The sequence below is a fragment of the Gasterosteus aculeatus genome, chromosome 21, assembly GCF_964276395.1.
Source record: "Gasterosteus aculeatus chromosome 21, fGasAcu3.hap1.1, whole genome shotgun sequence".
Classification (NCBI taxonomy): Eukaryota; Metazoa; Chordata; class Actinopteri; order Perciformes; family Gasterosteidae; genus Gasterosteus; species Gasterosteus aculeatus.
The window spans coordinates 19,034,383-19,060,071 of record NC_135708.1 but is presented as its reverse complement, the minus strand read 5'-3'; the positions used below and the strand labels follow the sequence as shown (position 1 = coordinate 19,060,071).

The window sequence follows — 25,689 nt, the reverse complement described above, 5'->3', positions numbered from 1 at the left end:
GTTTTCCGGCGGCGTTACTTCCATGTCAGCAGCTACAGTGAGAAACGCAACTGTGTGCTTTTCATGGGATTCCCCGTGTTGCGCCCGAGCGGCTGAGCGCCGCCCTCGGCCTCACAGCCACAGAGTCACATCCTAATTCTTCTGGGCTTTTGTGCCGGTCGTTCCTTTGTCGCACCGAACCCCTCGCGGCTAAACGCCATTATGTGGCCGACGTCCCGAAGAAAAAATAGAGTGTGACCTACATGGAGCAGAGGGGTGAGTACACCATCAGGGAGGGGGTGTTGCACACGCACACACGCATGTACGTATGCGTGTGCAACGCCCCCCCCCCCACCACCACTGCCATGCATTACATCTAACCACCTCCTCCCCTAAATTACCAGCAAAGAGCACTCGAGACATTTAAGAGCCTCCAGACCTCAGAGGAGCATAATTGATCGAATAATCGCAGGACGGAATACTCATGTTTCAACGCAGGCCGGCGCTGGGAGATATTATATTTTGCAGCAGCTTTCTCTGCGCCTGTGTGGGTGTACGAGCCATTAACTGACTAGCGCGCTTCCCGCTAACCCTTCCTGTGGGCATGTTGCAGTTTCTATACAGCGGCGTTATTGACAACAGGTTAGAAGGCCGCGAACGCATCCGTGCAAAAGAAAACTGCCAAAAAGGGTTGGAACTGCGAGCCGAGTGCACGCCGATGATTCAGGGCCGAATCGAACGTGAAGCCTGCAGAGAGGCCGCGTTTAATGTCCCCGTAAATGAGGTCGGCCCGCTCCTTCAGCAGCGAGCAGTACGCAACAGATCGAGCTTCAGATGAACCGAACAGCAGTTGGTTTGTTCTGTTCCAATTAAAAGAAAACCCGCTGAGGCCAAAAATGCAGAAAGTTTCTGTTTATAGAGGCTTTGAACTCCAACCGTGGTGATATTCTAGTTTGGATCATCTTGCATTAAACATTCCCTTTTCATCCTGCAGGCATTTCGACTTGTCAGACACAACGTGACCAGTACTTGTTAGCAGATCTACAGTAATATAGATGGTCTGGTATTGACCTTGCACACAGAACACAGTTCTGTAAACGCAGCTTTTCGCTACGTGATCTTTGTACGGAAGGAGACCAAGTAGAGGAAAAGAGAACGTGTTTGTAGCTTCTGGTGTGTGAAGTTCGAATCCACACGCACACACGGATAACATAGACATTAACATCTTAATCTGACATCTATAATTATTTCCTCTGAGATACAACAGATGAATCTGCCTTTTTTCCACCCTGCGTTTGTAGTTTGGGACATATTTCCTTCTGCTCCACGTCCCTCAGATTAATATTTGATCCGTTGCTTGGGGCGGTTTAGTCGACGCCGTCTCTCAAAATATTGCACAACAGGTTGTGAAACCCCACACGGGTGTGTGACAGCCGGTGGCGTCATCCTATTTATTGTTTCCTGCAAAGCAGATGCCTGTTTCTATCGACTTGGACCCGGCCAGAGTCACTTTACTGTGACATCACGTCCTGCGCATCTGAACAGACGTCTGTGATGCATTAATGACCGAGTTTGCTTTACTGTGGATGTTGTATAGAATCTATTTATAGCAACTTAAAGTAGGGTCATTTTTACGGCTTCCCATTAAGCTCTGAAGAACTACACATACCTATTTTTAACTCTAAAGGATTTCATCTCTATTTTTCCTTTAAGAGGCAAAATACTTGATTGGCTCCAATAACAAATTGTACCCGTTAGCTATTTTACAAATGTAACCAACTGTGTTGCACATCGTCATCATTGCAAAGCTCCATCAGATGTTAAACAGGCCTGAGGTCAGATCAGGATGTGAAAACAAACACTATGCAGGTAGTACAGGTCACAAGTCACGTCTTTAGCCGCCGAACGTGTCTGTGGCGTCTCTAATTAAACTGCTCCAGCTTGATGTATCGGCAAAATACTCTGCTTTTATACCACTGGGCCTGACTGATCCCTACCACCACAGGAAGGACAAACTCTGTTTCCCCGCCTCGCTGCTGCAAGCGAGAATCGAACGCTGCGCTGCAAATCCGATTCAGGAGAGCAGCAATCACATTATTGTAAGACGGGTGCAAAAAACAAAGAGAGGCGTAGGTGAAGGTCAGCTGGGGAGCAGGCCGAAGTTTCACAGTTCAATTTGATGCGTTTCGTTCCCTCCTCTGGCTGCTGGATCAATTTCAACAGGTTTTGTTTTGTTAGAGGTCTGACTTCTTTATTAGAGCAGAGATGACTTCATCCTCTCGTTTAACATCTTTTATTATGCTTTTTAATAGAACAACTTGTGCACGGAGCCTTCTGCCTTTCACAGTCCGTCATCCTGCTTTAACGTTGAGGTTTTATAGGAATCGTGCCGATTGTGGACTGAAATAGGATTGTTTCCGCTGTTTAGGTCAAACAAACACAAGATCTTCATCCGCCTTCAGTAGAGCTTTGTATTCACATCCATGAGGCACAAGAGATTAAAGATGCACTCACAAAATGGTTTCTTCTTCTAAATATTTTAACTAGAATAAAGAAAAAAGTCTGTAAATCTTCTACCTAATGCATATTAAAGCCATCAGCTGCTGAGAAATGACCCCGGTTGAAACAGGAAATACTTGTAGGCATCTCAAAAGATGCCGTGGACTCCGTAATTGCTTGTTGTTAATTAGGACAAAGTTAATGTTTAAGCGCTCTCTTGCGTAAAGGAACTTGGCCACATGTTGGAATGCACGGCCGACAAAGAAAAGATGATTGGAGACCACGGTCGCTGCGGCTATTTCTGCACACTTAACACTCTGCTTCATTAACTGGGAAAAATGCCGCAGAAAGCAGCAGAGAAAAGTTAAGCAATGAGCTCGTTATTTGTGCTCACTGACACTTTGGAAGAACCGCACACAAAAAAAAGTCTGAGCTGAACTTTCGTCCCTCCAGCTTTCCACCGAGCGCGCACTTGTTCTTTACGAATAACACATTAAACGCATTTCAAAAGACAGTGGATCTTTATTTCACAAAATGCGCTGTGTGATTTTAATTCTAACCTTTCTGACCAGTTTATCTTTCAGTGGAAGTGAAACTTTGATTGGTGAGACATCTGTTTGAATGTGGGGTTCACTCCGCTGAGCGTGTTTTTTTGTTAAAGATAATGAGGCTTGTGATAACCACCTTAATGAGAAATGAGTGATGGCCCAAGGCACATTGAATGAAGTGTCAAGGAATTATGCACACAAGAGAGCTTAATCTCATAAAAATTCAATTAGCCGACTTAAGAAAGGGATTATGCACAAGGAACGAGATACCGGCTGGAATCAACGCAACGCCACACAATGTTTGGCAAAAAGCTGTTGAGCTGAGACCTTCTTTAGCACTTGTTGTAAGGAGAATGTAATAATGTGCCTTCAAATTACGCATTCAACGGATCAATAGACATGTTGTCCAGCTGCTGAAAACACAGGAGTCATCAGGAGTCGACCTGCGTTTGATCCTTTACTCAAAATGCTCCCTTGCTTCAATGCAGAAGTCATGTTAAATTGTATTTAACGAGCAAAAACACCCAACAATTTACCCATTTGAAGAAACTGAAATGCCCCGGGGGTCAGGGGTTGCTTCTTAAAAATTAAATGATTCCTGTTTGCCGAAGCTAATTAACTGTAACGGAGAGCGGCGATGACCCCTGAAGTGACCTGTGATGCTGTGAAGCAAAGTCAACCAGCCGGCTAGAAACGCGCTGCATTAAATATCCGCGCAAATGTTTATCGGAAACTCCAAATCAGAGCGAGCCGATAATGCGGCCACGAGCGAGGTCATCGCTTCCAGGAAGTCTGGAGCTGGACCAAAAACGGTCCATGTGTGTGTGATGAAGAATGATGAAGACTGGGCTTTGTGCGTTGGAGGCCAGAAACATTTTGCATCTTCTTTATATTCTTTCAAAACGTTTCTCTAATTTTGGCAGAGGGTTTGTCTGTGCAGATGGAAGCTCAAGAGGAGGATGCTAAAATATGCATGTTTGACCTTTGACCCACGGAGAGAACATGAATAACGGACATGTCTCCATGTGCAGTTAAGGGGAAATGGATGTTAAATTGTCATCTATCACACCTGACTGTCAGCCAACGCTTTGGCTTCTCTCTGTTTTGTTGTCCAGTCATCAGGTGATGCGACTGTGTGCGCATGCGAGAAAGTGTGTGCGTAACATTTTCAATCCAAATGCACGACAAGGCACCGCAGTGCTTATTCATTTTCTTTAATTAGAATTTCAATAATAATGTTTTAAGATGAAGTATTCATGAAGGAAAATGAACCGTGCTTTCTATCGCTGACCTTCTCCCACCTTTGTCCTCTGGTCCCCACTTTCAACGTCTCCCAGGGACCAGCGATGCGTTCAGGTGATCTCATTCCAGGTCCATGCAGGGGACACGGCTCATTGTACCCGACGAGTGCAGCGTCCCTTCTCTCTCCCCCCAGTCACTCAATGGTTTACAGCACAAAGGGAGAAGGTAAGGGACCGGCGTACCAGGAGAGGGTCACGAGGAAGCCGCCATGAAGAGCCGTCTGAGGAAATCTGGCCCGCAGATTAGAACGGGTGGGTTTATGAACATGAGGTTAGCTCTCTGTGTGTGAGCTGCTCATCCAAACCTGGACTAATACCTTTGGAGACACTTCGGCCAAACAAAGTCAACGTCTGATGCAATGAGAAGAAATGGGGACCAACGAGCTCAAGTGTAAAAATGTTCCTTTTCGTGTAGAGCTGCCGTCAGAAAGCTCACATTCAAAACCTGTGTTCGGACTAACAATGAACCCGTGTTTATTATTATCACCATTACGATTATTAAGGAAGAGAAAGTTGTCAGAGGGGAGAATTTCACCCCTCAAATAGGCGTCCTCTTCAAATCGCAGGTGAAGTGCTCCTGCAGGAGCTGAATCCGTAAATAGTGACGTGTTACACAAGAATTATTCAAAAAACACAGGCAAGCGCCGGCGTTTCGGGGGGAAAGTCCTGATCTACCGACCTCGCTGCAGAGGAAACAATCAATTATTTGGCTGTTTGTGCACGGACAAATTAAATTACAGCCAATGGCAAAGTCTATGGGATTAGTACATTTCTGCTTCATTAAACTGTGTTTGACCTGAAATGTGCCTTTTGGAGATAATCAAGAAAAAATCATTTTCAAATGACTTTCTGCAGTTTCTCATCAGTGAGGATAAAACCTGGTGCAGGACGGATAATTCGGAGGGACGCCAAAGTGAGGCGTCGAACGGAGGGACAGACCTCCCCTTTCCACTGCGGAGACATCAAAAGAAGAGACAAAGTCCCAGAGAGGAGTCGGCAGCTCAGCGGATTTGTAAAGAGAGTTAAATAGTGGCTGCAGGTTTGGAATCCAGCTTGTACAAGGTTGTCGATTATTAAAAAAGAAGCCCTGTGTATTCATCCATTCATGCATACGGGAGAGTGATTTTTTTTTTTTTAATGGTTACACTGTCAGACGCTTGAATCCAAAAGCATCAGCACCTCAAATAAGAAACTACCGCAATTTGAATTCTGACCATCTAAGTGTGAATGTCATATTCAAATTGAACGTTTCAATTATGAACCCCTGTTGCATATTCGCGGGTCCCTGTTCCTTACAGTGGCCGCGGTACCGGGACGTGTCTGTCTGCCCGTCTACCCGTCTGTAACCGCACACCGGATCAGTAACACGAGACGCTCTTTGAAGCTCGCGCCGACCCACCCGGACGACCTTGGGTCCCCATTTAAAAATGATTGAACATGCGACAAAGATAGCTGAGCCAAACACGGCTTGTGGCCTAATCAATGCCGGCCTTTTACCCGCTTCTCCTCCTTTGATGCTTCACGAGTGTTTGGCCGATCACAAAAGATCATCTGGCTATGAGTTCATTTGGTTGTTTTCAGTATTTCAGGACACATAATGACTCCTTCATGAACCCAAAACCACAAATACGGTGTGACGCCGCCAACCGGTGATGAGATGATAACTTCTTTTTGATGAACGGTCTCCTGATCCTGATTTATCTCCTGCAAAAACTAATCACACAAAAGCAGAGCATCTCCACGGCGACGTTTCAATCGCAGATGAGGAGTTGTGATACGTCTCTTATTGTCTCCCTGATCAGCCTCTTATCAAAAAGCACCTTATCTTCATCACCTACACTTTCTACATTACATCTGGCCCCCCGGGGGGGTGTCACATGTGGGACGCCAGAGAAGAAGTTTGCCAGACGGAGTGAGGGGACTAAAAGGAAGGGATCCGCTGACCTTTTTTCTCTGTTGAAAGGTGCGAGATGGTTCCGCAAAGTGGAAACAGCGACCGTTAAAGAGTTAACAAGAATCTCGTTGACCACGAGGCCTCGTAATGACGGCGTGACTTCAACACCCGGGAAACTACAGCGATGCGGCCGACGGAAATTAATCTTTTAATCAGCTTGAGGGCTGTGGAGAAATTGCTCTTAATCAATAGAGCTCCAGCTAATTTCATGTTTATTACAGTGTTCAGCGTTGATTAAAAGTTTCTCAGAGATTTGACATGTGTGGACTTTATCGGGGAGACACTTTCGTGTGATCGTGTCCTTTTCTATGTTCTCCAAACGCCATCAGCCATAATTATGAATCATGGCTGTTAAACATATTGATTCTCTTTCTTAATTACAGATGTTGTGAAGGCACATTCTGTTTTTCTGAACAGATGTGCTGTTGAAGTAGCTGCCAAAAATGGCACAAGAGGCAGTGGAGGCAGAATGGAACACGAGCCTCATCTGGGCAAAGGGGTCTTGTCTTTGCCATTATGCTTCTTACGGTCTTCTTTGTAACTCAGAGCTGTGACATTAATGACATCAAGAGAAGCACTTTCAATGAAGAAAGAGACATGTAGCGTCTCTCTCGCTCTCCCCTCCTGTCTGCTGCTAACTGACTTGGTAAGCGCGGCAAATTGAGGGGCTATTTTTATTCCAAAAGCAAAGCCGAGGGAGGCGACCGAGTCCATTTAGAAAAGCCTCGCCTGAAGGTGAGGCTTCTAAGAGACAGATAAAGCCACGGTTTTCCGTAGGAAACGATTTAAGAAGCCCTTTTTATTTATTTATTTAGGCTTTCTCGTGTCAAGAGTTGAATTTGGACTGAAGGTTGCCTTAGAAGTCAACACGGAGATGCAAAGTTTGTTTTATTGTGGAGTCAATGCAGCTGGTCTTCCAAGACTTCATTTAAAAAAAAGACTCAAAGAAGTTTCGAGTTGTTTTGCACTTTGCATACATACCGCCGTCTGTTTTCCAAAGATAGCATTGTGATCGTACGAAGGAGCACGTTGAACGTTCATAAACATTACTGCATTCAATCGGCACAATCACCTCTCAACAGATCGGCAAGATCTGCAAAAAGCCGGGCGGTGCAGAAACATGCGATGGGAAAAAATGGGATTTGCACACTTGATTGATGTTGTTTTAATATCTGCTTTCCCTCTCGTCGTCCTCCTGCCAGCAGTAATTGGCACGTTCCCTTCTGAGGACGGCTGACAGCCAGCGCTGAGAAGGATGTCATTTCCTTTGGTCTCAGTCTCAAGTTTAAATTAGCGTTCTTGTCAGGAAACCAGACACTTGGAAAACATGCCCGTGTGAGGATAAACTGTTTTGACACCTCTGAAGACTCAGAGTGAACTTTTAAATAGAATTTGATAGCAGATAGTTAAAACAGAGAAAAAGCATAAACATTATTGAGGTTAGAAATGATAAGAGTGCTGACAAGGACACGGCAGAGACTAACGTGGCTCTTTAACATATAACTGTTCACGTTGAGTATTTGTGGGTTGGAATGTTATATATATACAATAACATATTGCTATATCTTTTACTGTAACCTTTTAAGAACATTTTGTTTGTCTGAGACAGAAAAGGAAAATGTGTGGAGAATAAAAGGGAGAACATGTTTTTGTTATTGTATGAATTTAACATATTTTCTGCATTGAAAATGTCTTGGGTTTGAGTGCAGCGTGTCCACATGTTAAAGTTCCCGTCAATCTGCGCTCAGTGGGCATCGACTCTCTCGTGGCATGAATTTTTTATCATTCAAAGGAACGGCTAAGCTGACCTTTCTTTCAACCATGCGTGACATTCACATCCCGATGTGATGTGAAGAAATAACCTCAAAGAGATGTACCAAAGAAGAAGAAAATAACCCACTGCTACAATACATTAAAAGGCAAAAAGACAAAGTGATGTACCATTAATAAACTAATGTGACCAGAATGTGTCTGTTTTCCACTGCACAGGAGGAAGAAATGAAAGGACAAATCTGTGCAGACAAACGGGAGCCGTCCCCAAAAGGCCTATAATTATAACACAAAACATTCAATTTGTGATCAATTTGGAGGTCACAGCGTGTCACGTTTGTGCCAATATTGCTACTATAATGCAATTTATAGTATAAAAGCATAATGCACCTTACCACAATAACTTGCAGAGTATTCACTTAATATTGGCACTTAATATTCACTTAATTATGTAACTACATGAGCAGATTATACACAAAACCTTAAGGTTGCCTAAAAACAAGCTTCTATGAACATCTGAAAGTGTCAGACAAATTGCCTCACAGTCCTAAATCAAAGCCTCAGCCGAGGTGTGCGTCGTAATATTAGCTCTCCTCATGTACTTCATGCTGTAAATAAACACGTTTTTTCCTTTCAAATCAGCTGATAAAGGAGCTGTTGAGACTTTGAACACCCTTGGAAGCAGCTCCTGTTTAGTCAGAAGATTAAAAAGGTCAAACCAGGTTTTCTTCAAGTGTGTTCACGACTCAAAGCAGCACGAATGATCCTCCATGACAGGAAGCTGGTGCGTTGGCTCTGCACTCGTAATCAGTGCTGCCGTTCAATAATCTGCAAAACACACTTGGCCTCCCTTGCATTAATTCACAGCGGTGGCTGTGCAATCGAACTAACTTTGCAGGAACTTTGGCCCTTAATAGGGAAATAAAAGTTGGACGAGCGGGCACCTATATGTCACCGAGCTCCCTAATGACTAATTTGTACTTTAAATGGACCTGAACAATCATTTTTCTTTGTATGTGCAGATAATATGAAAAACCTGAATTCCTTTGGATGCAACTGATTGAATGTGATGACATCAGATACTTGTTTTCCCCTCGCTTGGACCACTGTGGTTGGACCACTGCTCTGCTGGGAGCTGGTTGGCCTTCCTATTACTGAGGTGCCTGCAGGTGAACCTCCTTTGAATGAAATTTTGCATCTGCATGAATTAAAAGCCTTGCAAATGGTGCAGGACAATACTAATGACATGTGAATGTGATTTTTTTTGAGAAACACGCCTATCCTGCCGATTCAGTGACTTCCTTTGATCAACTTTTGATTGAGAGGTTCGCCTCATCGATCCGACGGTTCCCGAGGGAGACTTTCCCTCTTGCTGAGTCGGCGGTACGTCATGCTTTATCAAGTGAAAAATAGAACAGAGAGTTCCGACGTTGACATATCTAGAAAATGTAAATCAAATAAGAGATATTTCTGGACACACGGATCAGAGAAATGAAGCTGCTGAGGTTGAGCTCAGGTTCTTTGTGCAGAAGTTCATGCAGCCACTAATTCAGACACAATGCCTTCATCACACCGCCCCCACGTCTGTGGTAACAAGCTGCGCTCTTAAAAGCAGCGCAGCACTTCTGACCTTTAGCAAACTTCCCTTCAGGGACACCTATCGTTGACTCCTGAAACTGCGTCTGGTTGCCAAGTGTAAACAAGTGTATCCATATAAAATGGGGCTGCCAGAATATCAAGCACCAAAATATTTGCTATGGGGGCAGAAAGCCAGTCATATTTTAGAATATTTGTAAATAAATGCTAAATGTGTGTTATGTGAGCAGAGAGTTTTGCAACCTGAGAGCTACAGGCTGCAATAACTGAGAATCAGTAATGCGAGGTCATTTAAAAAGAGCTATGAATGTGAGAGGTGAAGAGCTGAACAATTTCTTTGAGTGCACATTTCAGCTCAAGTGGGTGAAAGAGTTTCTTTGCTGTATCACTTTTGGTCTGTTTACCTTAAGACGCGCGTCCAGCTCGACTGTAGTTGCTTCTAATGTGAAGATGTGCGAGCCGCGAACAGCTGCTGTACGATGGTCTTCTTCATCAATGCACTTGGAATACAAGCAGGGTTGCGTGTTCTCTTGAACCTGAAAACACCACAAATAAATCAAGTGAAGAAACAGCCTTCAGACACTGGTGGGATTTGATGCACCTTTCTTCAGACAAAATGAAAGCCGGCGAGGTGTTGCAGAAACAAGCCTCAGGGAGAGACGGACCTGTCCCTTAAATACTGATGAGGATCACTACCACCTGCGTCCCAGGGACACTAACCGGCCCGGGATGAGCCATAAAGCTTCCGTCAAGAAATAAAACGTGCACTTCCTCCCGTTCCAGCGTTCCCATAGCTGCGTCGTGATGAAGAGGGGATGAAAGCGTACAGGCCGCACTAAAAGTTAACCTTCAAATCCGATTAAAATGCCTGACAAGAAAATAAAACGCTTTGCCCTTCACTGATGTGTCATTAGTTAGTCAATGCTGCAGGAAACTTCAGTCAAGGGAACAGGACAAGTCATTCATCAGCACCTCCGGAGGCGGTGACAAGACAAAAAGAATCAACATACATAAGTGAATGAGGACAAAGGATGTTAAAGTTGTTAAAGTTGAACTAGGAAATTACTTTATGCGAGGAGGCAGTGCCGACAAATTTAGAAAAATGGTGTAAGAAGTGTTAAAACTCTGTGCGTGTTCTTTCTTTGGGGTGAAATGAGCCGAGATGGGATCCAACAAGTTGTGGGTCTACGCTGACATCTGGTGGAAGATGTGTGAGAAGGCCGATTGTACAGTTTTTCTGACAAATAATCCGTCAGTTATTAATGTACTTATTAATATAAGTGAGGTTGTAGATATCAAAAAGTCTGGGATCAAAAAGACTTTTTCTAGTGACCAAGAAACAAAAAATCCCTCCTCGGTGGTTCTTCTTCTCTGCTTGGTCATTCTCAAACGATGACGTAACCAACCAGCTCGGCTTCTCCGCTCCACCCGACCATTTGGATGCACCTGTTGGTCACGTGACATCGTGTCCAACCAAGATGGCGACAGCCAGAGATCCTACCCTCAAATTACGTCTGTTGAAGCACATGAGGCTGAAACAACCACGTTCAGTACATATTCGGACCCGGTTAGGGGAGAAGAATTCAAATAGTTGAATCGAATTTTCTTAGAGTTGAACTGGTGTGGAAATTTTAGTAGCCAGCCGGCTGCCGGCCTCGCAGGCTGTGATTGAAGTGGCGCCGGTGGGCTCAGCGCGCTGATGAGAGTCTGCTGAGATCGTAGTCGGTGGGTCGGGTCTGAATAAAGATGTACAGGTGTCATGTAGGTGTGAAACCTTCTGGCTCAAACAAAGACAAACCCGACAGGTATAAGTAGAGGTTTTATTTTCTCCTCTCTCATGGCGTTGAGCAGTGGTGTGTAATGAGTCTGCCCATCATTTGAAATGCTTTTGAACCGCCACTACTCTAAATTACTCATACAAAGACATTTTATATCTATTTGTTATGAATAAATGCCTTGTTTTGTATAAAGATCGAGCATTCGTTTTAGCGTGCGCACTTTTTCCTTCATTTCTCCGGCTTCCGGCTCGAGGTAGCGGATCCTTTCCCAGGGGACCTTGGGAATTGCTCCATCAGCGAGTGTACACAAGCAAAGGGCGGTGGAGCATTTTAAACACGCTGGAAATTGCTTCATGTGTTACACAAAAGGAAAAAATAAATATACAAAAGCATAGAAAAATAGACTCAAATATACATTTCTACAAAGCTTTCAGCATTTGCTCAAAACTACTAATTGGATGCAATCTGTGTTCCATGTTATAGGCTTTCTCCAAGAAAAATAATACCACCATCTTTCATGTTCACAGTGATTTTGCTTTGAAACAAGCAAGACGCACAAACACTGAGACACCGCTGTGAGACAATTCAGTCAGAGAGACACACACACGTCTCTCACATCCTTTCTCTGTTCGTGGATTCCACCGTTGAAAAGAAAAGGCATCTGGTCAGCCTCTCTACAGGTGGTTCAGTCTCACTCCTCCTTCCTTCATTCCACCTGTAAAACCTTCATCTGGTGTCGCACCGGGGAGCTTTTCTCTGAGCCTGTTAGCTGCAGGAGCTCCCGGCTCCCTCACACTGGATGACGGGATCATCCGTGATCACGAAGGGACGCAGGACACGGCCGGGGGCCCTCGCGCTCACAAGGAGGGATTTCGTTGGTGAATCTCGTTGAGGAGCGCGTCGCTGTTGGAGCCGTCGCTTATTCCGCTGTCCATGAACACGGAGTCTGCGGGACGCCAACGGGACATTATGAATGTTTAAGGTATAAAGTCGGAGATGCAGGTCAGAGATGGGAACGTACCGCTCCCGCTGGTGAGGACGCTGATGACGGAGGCGCTTCGGGGGGTGGCGTTGGCCGTGTAGGTGGAGGTCGTGGCGACAGACATCCCCCGTTTTTTATTCTGGGTGGCCGTCCGACTCCAGTCTGCAGAAAGGTGCATGAGACCAAGCTGGTGTGAGTTTGTTGAACTAAAAACACATTATTCATTAAGCAAAACACCATTTGGTGTGGTACCATAACATGTGGACACATTGAATCAAATGAGAACACGTGTCCCATTTGAATAATCAGAGGTGCAGGACTACAGGAGGGTGCCCACCTGAGTTTTCAGCCAATCGCAGTTTCCCGCAGCAAAGGTAAGTTCTCCACTGCCGGCGGACGCTCTCTTTCACGGCACAGTGGAAAACGAAGACAAAGAATCCTGCAGAGGAAAAACCAACGGACACATTTGCATATTAAGGTCTGGCTTACATGGATGAAACTATTGTTACATTGTGGTCTGGAACAAAGTGTATTCACCCTGCAGAGAGTTGAATATAGTGAAGAGGTAGACAAAGGGCAAGTAGAGGGGTCCCCAGGCAAACAGGGAGAACCCCCAGGTGAGGCCCAGCAGCACGATGAGGCCAACGATGCTGCGCATGTCTTTCATCACCCCCCGGTTGGGAGCCTGGTTCTGGGGGTTCTGCTTTTTGATCCGGGACAGTTGCATCAGGACGACGATGAAGCACAGCAGGCACAGACAGAAGACCAGGAGGAAGTAGGCCACCACGCTCACATAGAAGGCGATGTCGTTACGCAGCCAACAGCTACAGGGGGGGCAGATAATCACACAGAAAAGTTCAAAATACAAAAATGAGGGGGTTAGAGGCGGAGAAACAAGGCGGTGCTCTGCTATTTGACCGGAGGAGCAACAGCTGGAATCCGTCTACTGTCGGCCTGTCGCTGCAGGGGGCGCGAATTGAAACTGTTATATAAATAGAAATATAGTTCCTTTTTACTACTGCATTTATAAATAAGATAACTGGCCAGTATCTACTCACAGCTGTAACTGTGATCAGATCAAGTAAGGTTCAAAACTAACTGATCATTATTAAGCATTTAGTTAGGTCACAGGAAATGTATTGTACTGCTCTATTATTAAAACAGAAAAAAACTAATATTACTTACAAGTCATTAGAAGTGTCATTTCTGTATTTTCCATAAGTTACCAGACCGTAGTTGTCTTTGTCCACTGATATTACCACTGTCACCACCAGAAGTGGAATACCTGCAAAGAAACATGATGTCAAGGAGCTTAAATATCGATAAATATCGAGAAAAATGAAATTCAGCAGCCGTGTTACGCACCCCACCCCAGCAGGGAGAACTTGAGCATGTATCTGCTGAGGTAGGGCGTAAACACCCGGACGATGCTCAGGTACATGTGCAGGGCCTCAAGCCCCGCCCAGGTGAATGATGTCAGGAGGAAGTAGTGCAGGAAGAAGGCGGTGCTAATGCACAGCCCAGGCGCTGGGAAGAGCGCGAGCCAGCCGTCCAGGAGGAAGACCAGGTTGAGGAGGAAGAGGGACAGGCACAGCTGAACCAGGATCTTGGCAGGAATATCTCGCAGGAGTTTACTGAACAGAGTTTGTTGGAATGCATTTAGTTCATTTGAACATTGAGGTAAATCTTAAATTCAAGTCCTGGTTAAGACGTAGATTCTTACTCAAATGACAAATATGTCAGTAAGGTGAGGGCGAGGAAAATGGTAGAGATTCCGCAGCCGATGTAAGTGATGAAAGTGAGGATTTTCAACTGCCCAGGGTCAATTGATGTCTCTCTGGACAAATCCTGCAGGACGCCCACAAATACACAATGGGTGCACAGGAGTCACGTAGAAAAAGATAGAGTCAGTATAAAGTCAGAGGTTTATTGATACTGTTATTGTCGATAATTAAAAACGACACTAACCAGCAGAATTGCAAACGACGTGAGATGGTTGCAGCTGCAGGTAGTTTCTTCTGCTGTGGCATTGACAACAGAGCAGCCAGCAGAGCTCCAGTGTCCTGTACCATCTGAACCGGAGAAACGCAACGAACATGGATGTTAATTCTGCTGGAAGTTCAACTTAACCCACTCGAATTAGCGTGGACACAAACTCACCTGTTATTTGCCAAAAGACACAGGAGGCTGTGTAGTTCTCCTGGGAACAGATTGAAAAAAGTTAGAAGTACTTTTTGAGTAATCTGTCAATACTTTAAATATTTCTATTTAAGTTTATTTGAAGGGAAATATACAGGTATTTTTTTTTGTTTACTCTAAACCTACTTTATTTTGTCTGAGCAATGCAATTACGTGTGGAATTTTTAACCATTCCAAAAAATATGATCTGAACTTAACTGCATATTCCAAACGTTTCAAAGCAAACCTTTTTTGGACTACAGTCCAAGTTTGGAACACACGTTTAACAAGTAAAAGATAACGGTTGTGCTTAAAGTCATCAATCAACTTTTGGTTTCACATGGGAGTTGAACAAAAGTAGTGTCCTGGAAAAAAGTTCATCCCTATGCAAAATTAGTTGATTAAAAATGAGGTTTTGTTGTTTAGTAATTGAGTTGTGTAAGATTACTTTCTTGATAAATGGGACTATAAGAAAACCATGGTTTGTATGCGTGTGCACACTCACTCGCATGGGGTCGATGTTTCGGATGGTAAACTGAATGTTCTCCGCCAGGTTACTTATTGACAGATTGGCCACACTGGCAGCCAGAACTGGACTGACAAGGGTTTTGGTATCTAATGATGCATCCTGCACAAAAAGAGACGAGCATGTCAGAATTTCCTTTTTTAAAAGCAAATGCTAGAAACCTAACTGAGAAAAGTTAGTTGCTGGTTCTAAATCATTCAATGAAGAGATAAATGCTGCCATATTACAACCTGATGAAAGTACCTGGAATAAGGCTGATTTGGTGTAGAAGTTGAACTGGACCCTGTTGGCCTCCTTCTGCTGTTCAAGACTTAGCCCATTGGTGAGGGAGGAGGGCAAGAATACTGACCCCAGAGCAGACCCGGACCTCTTGGACCGGGATCTACTAAGGGCACGGAGCTGGACAACAGAAAATTGAGAAGCGGTTAATGGAAAGCGTTGGACCTTGTTCCACCTGGTTAAATGCCAGTAAGAATTGGTGTATGAGGCTACCTGGGATTTTTGTTCACAAAGATGTCCGTGAAAAGAAGAATAAACAATGATATCAGATTATTATTTGACGAAACAGAATTCCCAAGTGCATGTATGGACCACTTTTGAAAATTGAAAGTAAACGATTAATGACATAAATTCGCTCGTCAGATCTGTTTCTTGCATAAGACCAAGCGTCTTTTTTTTAAAAAGCAGTGAGAACAGATGGCTAACTTAAAATATACCTGGACATTATCGGTGTTGAAAATATCAACAGATGTTACTGGAAAGTTGGTCCCATCGACTTCCCTCACAGCCAGAACCAGCGAACCTGCAGAAAGGATCTCTGTGTCGCCAGCGACTACCAGTTTAATGCCCAGATCGTCTACCAGGCGAATCAGCCTGTATGCGGAAGACCAAACATTTTAGATAAATGTCTGAGGATGTGTTTGTCCATGTGGGTTGAGGGTAGTGTGAGTTGCACCTGTTAGCAGATGCAGACAGGGCCAGCGAGTTGCCCCCCATCAGGTTGCTTATTATGTTGACAACATTTTGTCCCACAGCCTTAGAGACTGTGGGGCCTTCCAGAAGCTTCTCCAAGTCTCCCACCAACTTTGCCACCTGCAAAATTTATGAAATGATAAAGTTTACTTTAAAAAAAATTACACAAGAGCATTGTTCAGTACTAAAAAAATGTCCACAACTTCAATATATCAATAGTTTCACCTGCGAGGAGTTTAGGTTAGACGCATCCCTTGTTTGATCCAGCAGCTGTTTGGCTTGTTCCTCCTGAGCCGCTTGGCTTAAGGTAGTTTTAGATGTAGTACCTGTACCTTGGCAAGTGACAAGAATCAATTATTGACATATAGTCGACAAAATCTGATTAATGTAGACGTGATTAAAGTTTACTATTTGAGACTATGATCTAAAACCCTATTCTACTCCAAAGATATCCAAGTGGATGAAGGAACAGTCTATTCTTGTAATGCCTTAATCCATGGAATGCAAAGTGCATCTACTAACAAGTCATTTCAACTATAAAACTTTTGAAAAAAGCTAGCTTTTCCAGCTTGTTTGACCAAAACAGTTGTTGTCGACAAAGTCAAGTAAAGCTTTGACGTGGTGGTGTTAATTTTGTGCAGAAGAGTACCATTTAGAGTTGTTGTTGTTGTAGCTTCAAAAGGAGTGACTGTACTTGTCAAAATGTCTCCTAGTACTCCCGTTGTCAGGTTCCAGTCTGCTGTTGAACTGCTTGCAGTCGAGCTTAGATTGAAGATGATTCCAACACTTTGATTGTGATTGATGGTGGTACTGACAGCGAAAGCAGCTGTGGTTAGGTTGTCATTTCCGTGGGTTGTTGTGATGTTGATCACTCTCGCTGTGGTCTGATTTACAGTCTGGTTGATCAGTGGAGCTCCTGTTTGTTTGGTGAAGTTTTCCTTGGCGGTCGTTACATTATCAACAGTCCAGTTTTTGCTGAATGCCGTATTATTAAGGGTTGCAGTGGTAGGCATTGTCATGTTTTGTGACAGAGTAGTAGTAGAGTTCTGTTGTGTTTCCCCGTTGGGTGACGTGGTTTGATTGTCTGTGGCTGTCGTGTTTTGATTTACGGTAGTAGGGATTGTACTAACTGTGTCGTTGGGAGTAGCTGTAGATATGGTTATTGTTGTGTTACTTGTTGTTATTGTACTATTTAAGTTCCTATTGTTAGATGCAGAAGCATTGTTCTTTGTTGTGTAATTATTAGTTTCTGTAGTAATACCGTCAAGTGTTGTTTGATTGGTATGTGTAATTGGGCTAAATGTAGTTGCATTGTGTACTGTTGTGTCATTCGGAGTCTGTACAACTGTGGTTACTGTGACTGTAGATAGATTGTATGTTGCTGTGTTATTCAGAGAAGGTGTGACTGTTATGTTGGATGTTACTGTTTTATTGTTTAAAGGTGAGACTGTTGTGACATTCAATGTTGTTGTGTCATTCAGAGAAGGTGTGACTGTTATGTTGGATGTTGTTGTTTTATTGGTTGAAGGTGAGACTGTTGTGACATTCAATGTTGTTGTGTCATTTAGAGAGGGTGTGACTGTTATGTTGGATGTTGTTGTTTTATTGGTTGAAGGTGAGACTGTTGTGACATTCAATGTTGTTGTGTTATTCAGAGAAGGTGTGACTGTTATGTTGGATGTTGTTGTTTTATTGGTTGAAGGTGAGACTGTTGTGACATTCAATGTTGTTGTGTCATTTAGAGAAGGTGTGACTGTTATGTTGGATGTTGTTGTTTTATTGGTTGAAGGTGAGACTGTTGTGACATTCAATGTTGTTGTGTTATTCAGAGAAGGTATGACTGTTATGTTGGATGTTATTGTTTTATTGGTTGAAGGGAAGACTGTTGTGACATTCAATGTTGTTGTGTTATTCAGAGAAGGTGTGACTGTAGTTATGTTGTTTGTTGTTGTGTGATTTGTTGAAGGTGTGACTGTTACGTTGGATGTTGTTGTTTCATTGGTTGGAGGTGAGGATGTTGTGACATTAAATGTTGTTGTGTGATTTGTTGAAGGTGTGACTGTAGTTATGTTGTTTGTTGTTGTGTCATTCAGAGAAGCTGTGACTGTTATGTTGGATGTTGTTGTTTTATTGGTCGAAGGTGAGACTGTTGTGACATTCAATGTTGTGTTATTCAGAGAAGGTGTGACTGTTATGTTGGATGTTGTTGTTTTATTGGTTGAAGGTGAGACTGTTGTGACATTGAATGTTGTAGTGTCATTAAGAAAAGGTGTGACTGTTATGTTGGATGTTATTGTTTTATTGGTTGAATGTGAGACTGTTGTGACATTCAATGTTGTTGTGTTATTCAGAGAAGGTGTGACTGTTACGTTGGATGTTATTGTTTTATTGGTCGAAGGTGAGACTGTTGTGACATTCAATGTTGTTGTGTTATTCAGAGAAGGTGTGACTGTTATGTTGGATGTTATTGTGTTATTGGTTGGAGGTGAGATTCTTGTGACATTCAATGTTGTTGTGTTATTCAAAGAAGGTGTGACTGTTATGTTGGATGTTATTGTTTTATTGTTTAAAGGTGACACTGTTGTGACATTCAATGTTGCTTTGTCATTCAGAGAAGGTGTGACTGTTATGTTGGATGTTGTTGTTTCATTGATTGAAGGTGAGACTGTTGTGACATTGAATGTTGTTGTGTTATTCAGAGAAGGTGTGACTGTTATGTTGGATGTTACTGTGTTATTGGTTGAAGGTGAGACTGTTGTGGCATTCAATGTTGTTGTGTGATTCGTTAAAAGTGTGACTGTAGTAATGTTGTTTGTTGTTGTGTCATTCAGAGAAGGTGTGACTGTTATGTTGGATTTTGTTGTTTTATTGGTTGAAGGTGAGACTGTTGTGACATTCAATGTTGTGTTATTCAGAGAAGGTGTGACTGTTATGTTGGATGTTGTTGTTTTATTGGTTGAAGGTGAGACTGTTGTGACATTCAATGTTGTTGTGTTATTCAAAGAAGGTGCAACTGTTATGTTGGATGTTATTGTTTCATTGGTCGAAGGTGAGACTGTTGTGACATTCAATGTTGTTGTGTGATTCGTTGAAAGTGTGACTGTAGTAATGTTGTTTGTTGTTGTGTCATTCAGAGAAGGTGTGACTGTTATGTTGGATGGTGTTGTTTTATTGGTTAAAGGTGAGACTTCGGTGACATTCAATGTTGTTGTGTGATTGGTTGAAGGTGTGACTGTAGTTATGTTGTTTGTTGTTGTGTCATTCACAGAAGCTGTGACTGCTCCGTTGGATGTTGTTGTTTTATTGGTTAAAGGTGAGACTGTTGTGACATTCAATGTTGTGTGATTGGTTGAAGGTGTGACAGTAGTTATATTGTATGTTGTTGTGTCATTCAGAGAAGGTGTGACTGTTACGTTGGATGTTATTGTTTTATTGGGTGAAGGTGATACTGTAGTTATGTTGTTTGTTGTTGTGTCATTCACAGAAGCTGTGACTGTTATGTTGGATGTTATTGTTTTATTGCTTGAAGGTGAGACTGTTGTGACGATCAATGTTGTTGTGTTATTTAGAGAAGGTGTGACTGTTACGTTGGATGTTGCTGTTTTATTGGTTGAAGGTGAGACTGTCGTGACGAACAATGTTGTTGTGTGATTGGTTGAAGGTGATACTGTAGTTATGTTGTTTGTTGTTGTGTCATTCACAGAAGCTGTGACTGTTACGTTGGATGTTATTGTTTTACTGGTTAAAGGTGAGACTGCTGTTACATTCAATGTTGTTGTGTTATTCAGAGAAGGTGTGACTGTTATGTTGGATGTTGTTGTTTTATTCGTTGAAGGTGAGACTGTTGTGACATTGAATGTTGTTGTTTCATTCAGAGATGGTGTGACTGTTATGTTGGACGTTGTTGTTTCATTGGTTGAAGGGGAGACTGTTGTGACGATCAATGTTGTTGTGTGATTGGTTGAAGGTGTAACTGTAGTTATGTTGTTTGTTGTTGTGTCATTCACAGAAGCTGTGACTGTTACGTTGGATGTCGTTCTTTTATTGGTTGAAGGTGAGACTGTTGTGACATTGTATGTTGTTGTGTCATTCAGAGAAGGTGTAACTGTTACGTTTGATGTTGTTTTATTGGTTGAAGGTGAAACTGCTGTAACATTCAATGTTGTTGTTTCATTAGGAGAAGGTGTGACTATTACATTGGACGTTGTTGTTTCATTGGTTAAAGGGGAGACTGTTGTGATGATCAATGTTGTTGTGTGATTGGTTGAAGGTGTGACTGTAGTTATGTTGTTTGTTGTTGTGTCATTCAGAGAATCTGTGGCTGATACGTTGGATGTTGTTGTTTTATTGGTTAAAGGTGAGACTGCTGTTACATTCAATGTTCTTGTGTCATTCAGAGAAGGTGTGACTGTTACGTTGGATGTTGTTCTTTCATTGGTTGAAAGTGAGACTGTTGTGACATTGAATGTTGTTGTGTAATTGGTTGAAGGTGTGACTGTAGTTACATTGTTTGTTGTTGTGTCATTCACAGAAGGTGTGACTGTTATGTTGGATGGTGTTGTTTTATTGGTTAAAGGTGAAACTCCTTTTACATTCAATGTTGTTGTGTCATTCAGAGAAGGTGTGACTGTAGTTATGTTGTTTGTTATTGTGTCATTCACAGAAGGTGTGACTGTTATGTTGGATGGTGTTGTTTTATTGGTTAAAGGTGAAACTCCTTTTACATTCAATGTTGTTGTGTCATTCAGAGAAGGTGTGACTGTAGTTATGTTGTTTGTTATTGTGTCATTCACAGAAGGTGTGACTGTTACGTTGGATGGTGTTGTTTTATTGGTTAAAGGTGAGACTTCTGTGACATTCAATGTTGTTGTGTGATTGGTTGAAGGTGTGACTGTAGTTATGTTGTTTGTTGTTGTGTCATTCACAGAAGCTGTGACTGCTCCGTTGGATGTTGTTGTTTTATTGGTTAAAGGTGAGACTGCTGTTACATTCAATGTTGTTTTGTCATTCAGAGAAGGTACGACTGTTACGTTGGAGGTTGTTGTTTCATTGGTTGAAGGTGAGACTGATGTGACATTGAATGTTGTTGTGTGATTGGTTGAAGGTGAGACTGTAGTTATGTTGTTTGTTGTTGTGTCATTCACAGAAGGTGTGACTGATACGTTGGATGTTGTTGTTTCATTGGTAAAAGGTGAGACTGTTGTTATGATCAATGTTGTGTGATTGGTTGAAGGTGTGACAGTAGTTATATTGTATGTTGTTGTGTCATTCAGAGAAGGTGTGACTGTTACGTTGGATGTTATTGTTTTATTGGGTGAAGGTGATACTGTAGTTATGTTGTTTGTTGTTGTGTCATTCACAGAAGCTGTGACTGTTATGTTGGATGTTATTGTTTTATTGGTTGAAGGTGAGACTGTTGTGACGATCAATGTTGTTGTGTTATTTAGAGAAGGTGTGACTGTTACGTTGGATGTTGTTGTTTTATTCGTTGAAGGTGAGACTGTTGTGACATTGAATGTTGTTGTTTCATTCAGATATGGTGTGACTGTTATGTTGGACGTTGTTGTTTCATTGGTTGAAGGGGAGACTGTTGTGACGATCAATGTTGTTGTGTGATTGGTTGAAGGTGATACTGTAGTTATGTTGTTTGTTGTTGTGTCATTCACAGAAGCTGTGACTGTTACGTTGGATGTCGTTCTTTTATTGGTTGAAGGTGAGACTGCTGTTACATTCAATGTTGTTGTGTTATTCAGAGAAGGTGTGACTGTTATGTTGGATGTTGTTGTTTTATTGGTTGAAGGTGAGACTGTTGTGACATTGTATGTTGTTGTGTCATTCAGAGAAGGTGTAACTGTTACGTTTGATGTTGTTTTATTGGTTGAAGGTGAGACTGCTGTAACATTCAATGTTGTTGTTTCATTAGGAGAAGGTGTGACTATTACATTGGACGTTGTTGTTTCATTGGTTAAAGGGGAGACTGTTGTGATGATCAATGTTGTTGTGTGATTGGTTGAAGGTGTGACTGTAGTTATGTTGTTTGTTGTTGTGTCATTCACAGAAGCTGTGACTGCTCCGTTGGATGTTGTTGTTTTATTGGTTAAAGGTGAGACTGCTGTTACATTCAATGTTGTTTTGTCATTCAGAGAAGGTACGACTGTTACGTTGGAGGTTGTTGTTTCATTGGTTGAAGGTGAGACTGATGTGACATTGAATGTTGTTGTGTGATTGGTTGAAGGTGAGACTGTAGTTATGTTGTTTGTTGTTGTGTCATTCACAGAAGCTGTGACTGTTACGTTGGATGTCGTTCTTTTATTGGTTGAAGGTGAGACTGCTGTAACATTCAATGTTGTTGTTTCATTAGGAGAAGGTGTGACTATTACATTGGACGTTGTTGTTTCATTGGTTAAAGGGGAGACTGTTGTGATGATCAATGTTGTTGTGTGATTGGTTGAAGGTGTGACTGTAGTTACATTGTATGTTGTTGTGTCATTCCGAGAAGGTGTGACTGTTATGTTGGATGTTGTTGTTTTATTGGTCGAAAGTGAGACTGTTGTTACAATGTATGTTGTTGTGTGATTGGTTGAAGCTGAGACAGTTACATTCAATGTCATTGTGTTATTCAGAAAAGGTGTGACTGTCGTTGTTATGTCATTCTGAAAGGGTGTGACTGTTGTTACACTGTACGTTGTTGTGTGATTGTTTGAAGGTGTTACTGCAATTATATTCTCTTTGGTTGTGTCATTCACAGAAGGTGTGACTCTTATGTTGGATGGTGTTGTTTTATTGGTTAAAGGTGAGACTTCGGTGACATTCAATGTTGTTGTGTGATTGGTTGAAGGTGTGACTGTAGTTAAGTTGTTTGTTGTGTCATTCAGAGAAGCTGTGACTGTTATGTTGGATGTTGTTGTTTCATTGGTTGAAGGTGATACTGTTGTGACATTTAATGTTGTGTGATTGGTTGAAGGTGTGACTGTAGTTATATTGTATGTTGTTGTGTCATTCAGAGAAGGTGTGACTGTTACGTTGGATGTTGTTGTTTTATTGGTTGAAGGTGAGACTGTTGTGACATTGAATTTTGTTGTGTCATTCAGAGATGGTGTGACTGTTATGTTGGATGTTGTTGTTTCATTGGCAAAAGGTGAGACTGTTGTTATGATCAATGTTGTTGTGTTATTGGTTGAAGGTGATACTGTAGTTATGTTGTTTGTTGTTGTGTCATTCACAGAAGCTGTGACTGTTACGTTGGATGTTGTTGTTTTATTTGTTGAAGATGAGACAGCTGTTACATTCAATGTTGTTGTGTGATTGGTTGAAGGTGTGACTGTAGTTATGTTGTTTGTTGTTGTGTCATTCACAGAATCTGTGACTGATACGTTGGATGTTGTTGTTTCATTGGTAAAAGGTGAGACTGTTGTTATGATCAATGTTGTGTGATTGGTTGAAGGTGTGACAGTAGTTATATTGTTTGTTGTTGTGTCATTCACAGAAGCTGTGACTTTTATGTTGGATGTTATTGTTTTATTGGTTGAAGGTGAGACTGTTGTGACGATCAATGTTGTTGTGTTATTTAGAGAAGGTGTGACTGTTACGTTGGATGTTGTTGTTTTATTGGTTGAAGGTGAGACTGTCGTGACGATCAATGTTGTTGTGTGATTGGTTGAAGGTGATACTGTAGTTATGTTGTTTGTTGTTGTGTCATTCACAGAAGCTGTGACTGTTACGTTGGATGTTGTTGTTTTACTGGTTAAAGGTGAGACTGCTGTTACATTCAATGTTGTTGTGTTATTCAGAGAAGGTGTGACTGTTACGTTGGATGTTGTTGTTTTATTGGTTGAAGGTGAGACTGTCGTGACGATCAATGTTGTTGTGTGATTGGTTGAAGGTGATACTGTAGTTATGTTGTTTGTTGTTGTGTCATTCACAGAAGCTGTGACTGTTACGTTGGATGTTGTTGTTTTACTGGTTAAAGGTGAGACTGCTGTTACATTCAATGTTGTTGTGTTATTCAGAGAAGGTGTGACTGTTATGTTGGATGTTGTTGTTTTATTCGTTGAAGGTGAGACTGTTGTGACATTGAATGTTGTTGTGTTATTTAGAGAAGGTGTGACTGTTACGTTGGATGTTGTTGTTTTATTGGTTGAAGGTGAGACTGTCGTGACGATCAATGTTGTTGTGTGATTGGTTGAAGGTGATACTGTAGTTATGTTGTTTGTTGTTGTGTCATTCACAGAAGCTGTGACTGTTACGTTGGATGTTGTTGTTTTACTGGTTAAAGGTGAGACTGCTGTTACATTCAATGTTGTTGTGTTATTCAGAGAAGGTGTGACTGTTACGTTGGATGTTGTTGTTTTATTGGTTGAAGGTGAGACTGTCGTGACGATCAATGTTGTTGTGTGATTGGTTGAAGGTGATACTGTAGTTATGTTGTTTGTTGTTGTGTCATTCACAGAAGCTGTGACTGTTACGTTGGATGTTGTTGTTTTACTGGTTAAAGGTGAGACTGCTGTTACATTCAATGTTGTTGTGTTATTCAGAGAAGGTGTGACTGTTATGTTGGATGTTGTTGTTTTATTCGTTGAAGGTGAGACTGTTGTGACATTGAATGTTGTTGTTTCATTCAGAGATGGTGTGACTGTTATGTTGGACGTTGTTGTTTCATTGGTTGAAGGGGAGACTGTTGTGACGATCAATGTTGTTGTGTGATTGGTTGAAGGTGTAACTGTAGTTATGTTGTTTGTTGTTGTGTCATTCACAGAAGCTGTGACTGTTACGTTGGATGTCGTTCTTTTATTGGTTGAAGGTGAGACTGTTGTGACATTGTATGTTGTTGTGTCATTCAGAGAAGGTGTAACTGTTACGTTTGATGTTGTTTTATTGGTTGAAGGTGAGACTGTTGTGACATTGAATGTTGTTGTTTCATTCAGAGATGGTATTACTGTTACGTTGGATGTTGTTGTTTTATTGGTTAAAGGTGAGACTGTTGTGACATTCAATGTCATGTAATTGGTTGAAGATGTGACTGTAGTTACATTGTATGTTGTTTTGTCATTTAGAGAAGCTATGACTGTTACGTTGGATGTTGTTGTTTTATTGGTTGAAGGTGAGACTGTTTTGACATTGAATGTTGTTGTGTGATTGGTTGAAGGTGTGACTGTAGTTACATTGTATGTTGTTGTGTTATTCAGAGAAGGTGTGACTGTTACGTTTGATGTTGTTGTTTTATTGGTTGAAGGTGAGACTGTAGTTATGTTGTTTGTTGTTGTGTCATTCAGAGAATCTGTGGCTGATACGTTGGATGTTGTTGTTTTATTGGTTAAAAGTGAGACTGCTGTTACATTCAATGTTCTTGTGTCATTCAGAGAAGGTGTGACTGTTACGTTGGATGTTGTTCTTTCATTGGTTGAAAGTGAGACTGTTGTGACATTGAATGTTGTTGTGTGATTGGTTGAAGGTGTGACTGTAGTTACATTGTTTGTTGTTGTGTCATTCAGAGAAGGTGTGACTGTTATGTTGGATGGTGTTGTTTTATTGGTTAAAGGTGAAACTCCTTTTACATTCAATGTTGTTGTGTCATTCAGAGAAGGTGTGACTGTAGTTATGTTGTTT

At 42.0% G+C, this 25,689-nt stretch overlaps 1 protein-coding gene across 1 annotated transcript; it reads right to left on the bottom strand.

The window, feature by feature from the left end:
* Positions 1–11,453: 11,453 nt before the first annotated feature.
* adgrg2a (adhesion G protein-coupled receptor G2a) lies at positions 11,454–21,599 on the bottom strand. Its single transcript, XM_078096195.1, has 16 exons — positions 20,882–21,599; positions 16,733–20,836; positions 16,309–16,415; positions 16,067–16,203; positions 15,828–15,984; positions 15,355–15,510; positions 15,091–15,213; positions 14,568–14,607; positions 14,376–14,479; positions 14,131–14,255; positions 13,773–14,041; positions 13,593–13,692; positions 12,945–13,231; positions 12,745–12,846; positions 12,447–12,569; positions 11,454–12,371 (listed from the first exon to the last, which is right to left on the bottom strand). The coding sequence occupies exons 2-16, from the start codon at positions 17,100–17,102 to the stop codon at positions 12,283–12,285; spliced, it is 2,289 nt and encodes a 762-aa protein (XP_077952321.1). The 5' UTR covers positions 17,103–20,836; positions 20,882–21,599; the 3' UTR covers positions 11,454–12,282.
* Positions 21,600–25,689: the final 4,090 nt, after the last annotated feature.

Coding starts and splice junctions, on each gene's coding strand:
- adgrg2a (XM_078096195.1), bottom strand. CDS start 17,102: ATGACAATGCCTACCACTGCAACCCTTAATAATACGGCATTCAGCAAA. Junction 15,214..15,354: donor CCAAATCAGCCTTATTCCAG/GTACTTTCATCA, acceptor CTTTTTGTGCAG/GATGCATCATTAGATACCAA. Junction 13,232..13,592: donor AATGACACTTCTAATGACTT/GTAAGTAATATT, acceptor CCCCCCCTGTAG/CTGTTGGCTGCGTAACGACA.